General features: G+C 42.9%; 1 protein-coding gene across 7 annotated transcripts in view; it reads left to right on the forward strand.

Annotated features, from left to right (window-relative positions):
* The window catches only part of cnot1 (CCR4-NOT transcription complex, subunit 1), a 39378-nt gene that overhangs the window by 25791 nt on the left and 4318 nt on the right, over window positions 1–9269 (forward strand). For all 7 annotated transcript variants that reach the window (XM_015059862.1, XM_015059863.1, XM_015059864.1 and 4 more), the window contains exons 28-48: window positions 166–243; window positions 705–882; window positions 1598–1752; window positions 1899–2195; window positions 2288–2428; window positions 2901–3005; window positions 3084–3203; window positions 3522–3716; window positions 3819–3961; window positions 4442–4550; window positions 4629–4798; window positions 5260–5491; window positions 6310–6558; window positions 6646–6809; window positions 7056–7173; window positions 7262–7363; window positions 7452–7625; window positions 7718–7867; window positions 8253–8433; window positions 8666–8798; window positions 8876–9010. In XM_015059862.1, coding sequence (XP_014915348.1) covers window positions 166–243; window positions 705–882; window positions 1598–1752; window positions 1899–2195; window positions 2288–2428; window positions 2901–3005; window positions 3084–3203; window positions 3522–3716; window positions 3819–3961; window positions 4442–4550; window positions 4629–4798; window positions 5260–5491; window positions 6310–6558; window positions 6646–6809; window positions 7056–7173; window positions 7262–7363; window positions 7452–7625; window positions 7718–7867; window positions 8253–8433; window positions 8666–8798; window positions 8876–9010 — 3329 coding nt within the window. The remainder of the gene's footprint in view (window positions 1–165; window positions 244–704; window positions 883–1597; window positions 1753–1898; window positions 2196–2287; window positions 2429–2900; window positions 3006–3083; window positions 3204–3521; window positions 3717–3818; window positions 3962–4441; window positions 4551–4628; window positions 4799–5259; window positions 5492–6309; window positions 6559–6645; window positions 6810–7055; window positions 7174–7261; window positions 7364–7451; window positions 7626–7717; window positions 7868–8252; window positions 8434–8665; window positions 8799–8875; window positions 9011–9269) is intronic.

A 9269-nucleotide genomic window follows, 5' to 3' on the forward strand; every position in this document is an offset into this window, starting at 1 on the left:
AAAAAAAATTTAAATTGTTTTTTTTAATTTTTGTGTTTTTTTTTTTTTTTTTTTTTTTTTTTGTGCTCAAGATTTTCTTTTTTGACATTTTATGTACAAAACTTGTGCTGTAAATTTGCAATATAAATTTGATTTAATTGCTAAATCTATATTTTCATGCTGCAGGTCTTCAGGCCTCAGAACCCTTGGACTATGGCCATCATGAATGTTCTCGCTGAGCTCCATCAGGAACATGACCTCAAGGTAAATCACTTCCTCCAGCTCTGCTCTGATTTTCTTACAGGTTTCACTCATCTTGTGCCATAATTTACATTCTCACCATATGAAAAATGGCAATCAGACTAAATTAGATGAATTTTTTGAATATTTGACTAATCAGCAACTGGGATTTTGGCGTATGTGACACATTTAATGTATTTCAACAAGGGGCCTAGTGGCAACTGGTGCATCTAGTAAACAAAAACTGGGTATAGATGGAAAATATGTAAGTTTGTTTAAAAATTATAATAAAATAAGCTTAATAAAAAAATACACTTGCACGCAGTTGTTAAAGCACAGGAAATAAGGGAGGGAATTGACCTGGAGTTGGTAGTTCACTGTTGACGGTATCATAAAGTGGCGGTAATTTATTCAGTTGTTTTCTATCCAGTCCAAAACCAAAATGGAATAATTTTTTTCTCATTTCTTGTTCTTATCTTCTTCAGTTGAATTTGAAGTTTGAGATTGAAGTTCTGTGTAAGAACTTGTCTCTGGACATCAATGAGCTGAAGCCAGGGAACCTGCTGAAGGACAAAGACAAGCTGAAGAACCTGGAGGAGCAGCTGTCTGCACCAAAGAAAGAAGCGAAGCCACCAGACGAAATCCTGCCGCCTCCTACCACAGGTTATCACCTCATGCCAAGTTTCTGTTTTCACATTCTTCAGAAACATACTGAAAAAATGGCCATAAATATTAACCTTTTGTAGCGTTAAAGTAAAATGTGCATTAAAGCTGCAGTACTTTTGAAAAAAAAAGTTTCTAACACGTTTGTTAAAATGTTGTCATGTCGCGGCTGTATAATAAGAGACAGATAATCTGTGAAAAGATCAATCTTCTCCCTGACCTACTGCTGCTGTGTGAATGAGTTCACCGCTTTCGGTAATAAATAACCAATCAGGGCTGGGAGGCGGGTTTTAATGCTGTCAATCAATCTCTTGAACATGCTGCTAAATGTGCAAAAAGCAGAGGAACAACTCACCGTCACAGAAAAACTATTTATCCTCTGTGATCGATGGCCATGCTACTAGCTTTAGCATTCACGACAGACTGCTGACAGGAATGAGCTACATGGTAGCAGAGGGCAAATGGGAGGGAGCTGCGCGTACACAGTCTTGATTGACAGCGCTAAGATGGTCATCCTGGCTCCGATTGGTTGTTTCTGGTTAGCACTGGGAGAAGGCAGAACAGGTTTTTCTTAAGCTTTCCTCTACAACAACTTGGTGACAGTTTCAACAAATATGTAGAAAATATTTTTTATAAAAGTTGTATACTGCATCTTTAAAATAACTTGCTAAAGTGCTTATTGTTGTTTTTCTGATCTGCTTTTTGTGGCCAACAGGTGACTTTGTTCCGTTTCCAGCTCCTTCTACAACCCCGGCTGCCACCACCACCACCTGCACCACCACCGGGCCGCCCACGCCTCAGTTCAGTTACCATGACATCAATGTCTACGCCCTGGCGGGCCTGGCTCCACATATCAACATTAATGTCAACGTAAGTCAAAAAAAATCAATCAAATATTAATGATCCCGGGAAATATTTGGCTGAAAATTACAGATACTTTTTAAATATGATCCACTGGTCCAGCGGACACCTCTCAGTTGATCTGACAGGGATCCTGTTCTCCTTCCTGCCTGCAGATCGCTCTGCTCCAGGCTCATCCTCAGCTCAAACAGTGCGTGCGTCAGTCTGTGGAGCGAGCGGTCCAGGAGCTGGTGCACCCCGTGGTGGACCGCTCCATCAAAATTGCCATGACAACATGTGAGCAGATCATCAGGAAGGACTTTGCCCTGGATTCGGAGGAGTCTCGCATGCGCGTAGCCGCCCACCACATGATGAGAAACCTGACTGCTGGCATGGCCATGATCACCTGCCGCGAGCCGCTGCTGATGAGCATCGCCACCAATCTGAAGAACAGCTTCGCTGCGGCGCTCAGGGTGAGCCGAGTGCCACTGGCGGCTCACGCACCTCAGTTTATTCTTTCCATGTCGGAGTCCTTCATGGCTTCTGTGTTCGTCGTTATCACCAGGCACCGACGCCACAGCAGAGAGAAATGATGGAGGAGGCTGCAGCCAGGATTGCTCAGGATAACTGTGAACTGGCCTGTTGCTTCATCCAGAAAACTGCAGTGGAGAAAGCTGGACCTGAAATGGACAAGAGGCTGGCCACAGTGAGTCGATAACTCTGACTCTTCTCCATCATGGCACCTGTTGGTAGAGGTGCAGAAAACTAATTTAAATTCCTAGTCATGGGATTTCTGAATATATTCAAGACTCTCAAAAAAAGATTATAAAATGTGTTTTATGTGTTTCTCTCCTATTTGTGAATATTATGTATATTTTACTATACTGGTAATTTAAATTACAGAAATGTATTCACCAACCTATTTTAAGTATAAACTGGTGAAATTTGATACAATATGGAACCTTACAGAATTGTTTTAAATGTTCTAGTTTATCGTCTCTTCCTCTAGTCAGTCACATAATTGAACAGGTTCCTGAGATTGATGATTGAATTTTGGTGGAAAAAATAAAATGGAATTTGAAGTATAACAAAACAACCTCAGTTAATTCAGTAATTCTTAATATTACTGATCCAAACGCTTTTTACTCATCAGTGTTTTAATCTGCTCTCTGCTGAAGGAGTTTGAGCTGAGGAAGCACGCGCGGCAGGAAGGCCGTCGCTACTGCGACCCCGTCGTCCTGACCTACCAGGCTGAGCGCATGCCGGAACAGATCAGACTCAAGGTAACGCCGCCGCCCTGCCCGGTCATGAAGCTATCAGCTAGTTCTCACCCAGCCTCGCTCACTGCTGCTCTCTCTCAGGTGGGAGGAGTGGACCCTAAACAGCTGGCTGTTTATGAGGAGTTTGCGAGGAACATTCCCGGTTTCTTACCAAGCAACGATCTCTCCCAACCCACTGGCTTCCTGGCTCAACCCATGAAGGTAAATTTTTAGTAACTGAACTGTTTAACGGAAGGGAAAGTTTGGGTTATACTTGGAAAACCTCAACAGGATCTTAAGATGTCGTTACATTAATAAAATTACATTTTAGGTTTCAAATGAACTACATTTTCTATAAAGAGTTTGTAATTACATTATTTAATTTTGTGTTTTTTTTCTGATCGTTTCTTCCACAGGAGTTTTGAAAATAAGTTGCTTTACTTTATTAACCACTTCCCATAATTCAGAACCTTCTGACAACCCCATAAAATGTAGTCAAATTAGAAATGATTTTAACTTTATTTCCTTTACTTTGCTTAGCAACAAGCCTGGGCCACTGACGACGTGGCTCAGATCTACGATAAATGCATCACAGACTTGGAGCAGCACCTTCATGCCATTCCTCCAGCGCTCGCCATGAACCCGCTGACCCAAGGTCTGCGGAACCTGCTGGAAGCCGTGGCTTTGGCACGAAACTCCAGGGACGGCATTGCTGCCCTGGGCCTCCTGCAGAAGGTAGGACTGCTTCAGTGGCAGACACCCGGCAGCTGAGGCGTGGTTGTTATGGAAACATATGAGGCTCCTGATGTGTAACGGAGCTGCTTTCTGTCTCGTAAGGCCGTTGAAGGTCTCCTGGACGCCACCAGTGGTGCTGATGCTGACCTGCTGCTTCGCTACAGAGAGTGCCACCTGCTGGTGCTGAAAGCTCTGCAGGATGGACGGGCCTACGGACCGCAGTGGTGCAATAAGCAGATTACCAGGTAAATTCACTCCTCTGTATTTTAGGACAGTTTAATACTAACAAATGTATATATTATGGAGTCTTTCATGGTTTGTATGCAATCTACGAAAATGCTGGAATTTCATTTAAGTATTTTCAAAGTTTTAAAATTACCTGATTTCTGTTCAATTAATATAAATATTGTCTGGCTTATATTATTTACATTGATCAATGTTGTTACTCTTAGTGTTTTGTTCTCTGATCAGTCAGGTGTGAGTGAGACACATTCCAAAACATACATTTTTGTTATATTTTAGTTTTCTTTGTCCCTGCTGTAGAATATAAAATATTATCACAAGATATTAATATCGGTAATAAATTATATCATCTATCAGTGAATTGAAACTTTTAGTGGAAACTTGCCTCAATCTTTGAAAATGCCTGAATTTACCTTTGTGAAAACTGCACTCTTGTGCTCTGTTAATGAAAACCTGACGTGAAATCTGCTCTGTGTTTATAGGTGTCTGATTGAATGTCGGGATGAATACAAGTATAACGTGGAAGCAGTGGAGCTTCTGATCAGGAACCATCTGGTGAACATGCAGCAGTACGATGTGCACCTGGCGCAGGTAGAAACACTGACTTTACTTCCTGGTTTTCTCCCTTTAGTCTGAGGCGTTACTGAATTGATTTATGTCGCCTTTCAGTCGATGGAAAATGGACTCCACTACATGGCGGTGGCATTCGCCATGCAGCTGGTGAAGCTGCTGCTGGTGGACGAGCGCAGCGTGAGCCACGTCACGGAGGCCGACCTCTTCCAGACCATCGAGATTCTGATGAGAACCTGCGCACACTCCAGAGCCAACGCACCCGAGGGGTAAAGACCTCATTCACAAAATAAAACTAAAACAGGAAGTGCTGTCCACAAAAGCCAGATTTATTTACTTATATTGTGTTTTCAGGCTGTATTTTAACCTTTTCCTACATACATTAATGTTTATTCTTTCACCTTCATTTTTACACCTGAGTACAGGTACTTCATTCTGACTCATCATTTGGGTATAAAAGCATCAAGACTCAACACCAAACTAAATCACTGAGGATTTTAAGGACTTGTAACCAAAAAAATAAAAGTTTTTATTACATTTATTGAGGACATAGAAAGCAACAATATTTGTTCTTTGCTATAAAACTGTTATAAGATATTTGGAAAAGATGATTACTAAAATGTTGGGCCATTATCAATAATAAGAAGGCTAATTGTGTAATTGTGGTGATGAATTTGAAGTTTATCCTGATATTTTGGACCTCTGCTGACTCGCTCCTCCTCATCTTCAGGCTTCCCCAGCTGATGGATGTCGTTCGCTCCAATTACGAAGCCATGATTGACCGGGCACACGGAGGGCCCAACTTCATGATGCACTCTGGGATTTCCCAAGCTTCCGAATACGATGATCCTCCAGGTCTGAGGGAGAAGGCAGAGTACTTGCTGAGAGAGTGGGTCAACCTGTATCACTCGGCTGCAGCTGGCAGGGACAGCACCAAGGCTTTCTCTGCCTTCGTCGGCCAGGTTGGCACTCCTTTACAGGCTTTAGTCTTCAAGTTACAAGTTTGTGTCAGTAATAAGGACGTTTAAAGTGCTTTAAGTCATAAAAACACAACACATTACATTTTGTCAAACGCCATCGTCGGTACTCATCAAATATGTTGATTCTATTTATCAATCAAAAGCATCTCTAAACAGGTGTTTTGTTTAGCCTTAATGTTAAGGAACTCAGTGTTTTCAGCTGTTTTGCAGTTTTCTGGAAGTTTGTTTGTGGTGAATAGAAGCTGAATTCTGCTTCTATGTGTTTGGTTCTGGGAATACAGAGCAGAACCAGAAGATCTGAGAGGTCTGGATGGTTGATGGAACAGCAGATCTTTACTGTATTGTGGTGCTAAGCCATTCATTGCTCTCAGTGTAGAGACTTTAGATTTGGGGTGATGTGCTCCGTCTTCCTGGTTATAGTCAGAAACCAAGCAGCATTCTGGATCAGTTGTAGTTGGAGGATTGATTATTTTGTTGGACAGACCTGTTCCAGGAATCAATGCGACTAAAGACAAACATGGATTAGTTTCTCTAGATCTTCCTTGGACATTATTTCTGTAATCCTGGAAATGTAATTCAGGTGACAGAAGGCCGACTTCGTAACTGTTTTCATGTGACTAAAGGATCGGGTCAGAGTCCATCACTACTCCCAGATTTCAGCTTGACTTCTAGTTGTAATATGTGAAGCTGTGCTGACTCTAGATCGTTCCTCTCTGGATCTGAAGATAATTTAATCTTGAACTAATGAATCCATGCGTTGCTGCTGTTCCTCACATCCTCTCCGGTTGTTTTCTGCTCAGATGCACCAGCAGGGCATACTGAAGACCGACGACCTGATCACGCGGTTCTTCCGGCTGTGCACAGAAATGTGCGTGGAGATCAGCTATCGTGCACAGGCTGAACAGCAGCACAACCCAGCAGCTAGCGTAGCCATCATCAGAGCCAAATGTTACCACAACCTGGATGCCTTTGTCCGGCTCATAGCCCTGCTAGTGAAGCACTCTGGAGAGGCCACCAACACCGTGACAAAGATCAACCTGCTCAACAAGGTAAACTGTGTTTTTCTGCTTGATGTTGATCATCTAGTCCATCTTAATCTAGAAGTAAAAAACTGACTCTGCTCCGTCCTGCTTCAGGTCCTGGGGATCGTCGTTGGAGTGCTGATCCAGGACCACGATGTCCGTAACACGGACTTCCAGCAGCTGCCGTACCATCGGATTTTTATCATGCTGCTGTTGGAGCTCAACGCGCCCGAACACGTCCTGGAGACCATCAACTTCCAGACACTCACTGCCTTCTGGTAAAACAAACGAGATGTTTTAAATTTGGGCAACATTTAAATTCATATACCAGTTTCCTGGCATAAAAACAAGGCTCCTAAAGAACATCAGATAAAAGACGCATTAGACCAAAGAATGTTGCATTAGCAGCTAATGGGTAAGAGGACAGTGACTTGTACTGTTTTTGCAGAATGTCAATATGTTGTAATCCCTTGCTTCGTTCATTTGTGAAATCAGATTCTTGAAGTTTCTGCTCTTCCCTGCAGCAACACGTTCCACATCCTGAGACCCACCAAAGCTCCCGGCTTCGTGTACGCCTGGCTGGAACTGATCTCCCATCGCATCTTCATCGCCAGGATGCTGGCGCACACGCCCCAGCAGAAGGTAGGAGAGCCTCGAATTCCCCCTCTGAGTCAGACACTGGTTGTTTTCATCTTTCAGAGGTTAAATAATGATGGTGAACTTCTTTCAGGGTTGGCCCATGTATGCACAGCTGCTGATTGACCTCTTTAAGTATCTGGCTCCCTTCCTGAGGAACGTAGAGCTCAACAAACCTATGCAAATCCTCTACAAGGTACAGGCCACGAATAACGTTTGAATAACTCTGAAAAGGAGGGTTAGCAGTTTGCAGCAGTCTAATGCTTCTCTTGTTTGTTGTTCAGGGCACACTGAGGGTGCTTCTGGTCCTGCTGCATGATTTCCCAGAGTTCCTCTGCGATTACCATTATGGCTTCTGTGATGTTATCCCACCCAACTGCATCCAGCTCCGCAACCTCATCCTCAGTGCCTTCCCACGCAACATGAGGCTTCCGGATCCCTTCACGCCCAACCTAAAGGTAACCAAACGCAGCTCCAAACTTTAAACTTTAACTTTTTGTTAATGAGCTGCAGATTTGGAGTTGAATTTAATTCTCCACTGTTCCTTCAGGTGGACATGCTGAGCGAGATCAACATCGCTCCCCGTATCCTCACCAACTTCACAGGCGTCATGCCGTCTCAGTTCAAGAAGGATCTGGACTCCTACCTGAAGACGCGCTCACCTGTGACTTTCCTGTCTGAGCTTCGCAGCAACCTGCAGGTTAGAAACCACTTCCTCCTCGACCACAGGGTGTCTGTGCATCCTTAAAAAGTCTTAAACCCAACCTGTGTATCAAAGATTAAGGCCCAAAATGTCTTAAACGGAACCTATTATGATTCCTTGAACAGTTTAGGAAATGTCTCTGGCCTATACAAAACATGTTTATTACATTGTTTGCACAAAATCATTCTCAGAAGATGAGATTTGTTTGTTCAGTTCTGTCTATTTTGAGCTGTTTTAGAGTTTGTCACTTTAAATCCTAGTAAGCTGCCACTCACCACAGCCCTCACCTCTGAGTTTTTAACACTCACATGTGAAAATGGCTGCAACAACAACAACACGCAATTATATAACTGTACATTTGCTCATTTTTGTTTCCTTCCAGGTGTCGAACGAGCCAGGAAACCGCTACAACATCCAGCTGATCAACGCGTTAGTGTTGTATGTCGGCACACAGGCCATCGCTCACATCCACAACAAGGGCAGCACCCCGTCCATGAGCACCATCACACACTCTGCACACATGGACATCTTCCAGAACCTGGCTGTGGACCTGGACACTGAAGGTAGGAAACCCTCTGAGTAATTAATCATTTTATTGTGTGATAAATAAAAATTTGCATGCCACACCATTCAGCTTTTATATGGAAATAAATTTAACAGCTACTACTACATCAAATGTAATCGCATGAAATCGTGATAATATGCCAAGAGTTTGTGTTTGTAATGAAAAGAGTGTGAATACTTTAAGGCTAAACCGAATCACCTGATGGCATTTCCATTTTCTCGTGTTTCCAGGGCGATACTTGTTCCTGAACGCGATAGCCAATCAGCTGCGCTACCCGAACAGCCACACCCACTACTTCAGCTGCACCATGCTCTACCTGTTTGCTGAGGCCAACACCGAGGCCATCCAGGAGCAGATCACCAGGTGAGAGCCGCTCGTCCCGGGTCGGGTCGACCTCTTCAGAACCTCTGTCGGCTGATTGCACTCTGCTTGTCCTGCAGGGTTCTGCTGGAGAGGCTGATCGTCAACAGACCTCACCCCTGGGGACTCCTCATCACCTTCATCGAGCTGATCAAGAATCCTGCCTTCAAGTTCTGGAGTCACGACTTTGTTCACTGTGCGCCTGAGATCGAAAAGTAAGTTTAACTCCGGCATTTTCTTCACCTGGTTCATATTTATTAAAGGAATGCCATTCATTGCTTTTTAGGCAATAAAATGTTTATTTTCTTAAACAACAATAATAATAATAATAATAATAATAATAATAATTTGTATTTACACATTTTAATGTATTTCTAATATTTAAAAAAAGCTTAATTGGTTCAATAAAAAATATGTATATGTATTTTTTTAAGTCTGATTAATCATCACAATTGATCACTAAGATTTGGGCAG

This window comes from Poecilia latipinna, unplaced genomic scaffold, assembly GCF_001443285.1.
Source record: "Poecilia latipinna isolate Pla-1442-1.1 unplaced genomic scaffold, P_latipinna-1.0 Scaffold1665, whole genome shotgun sequence".
NCBI classification, from domain to species: Eukaryota; Metazoa; Chordata; class Actinopteri; order Cyprinodontiformes; family Poeciliidae; genus Poecilia; species Poecilia latipinna.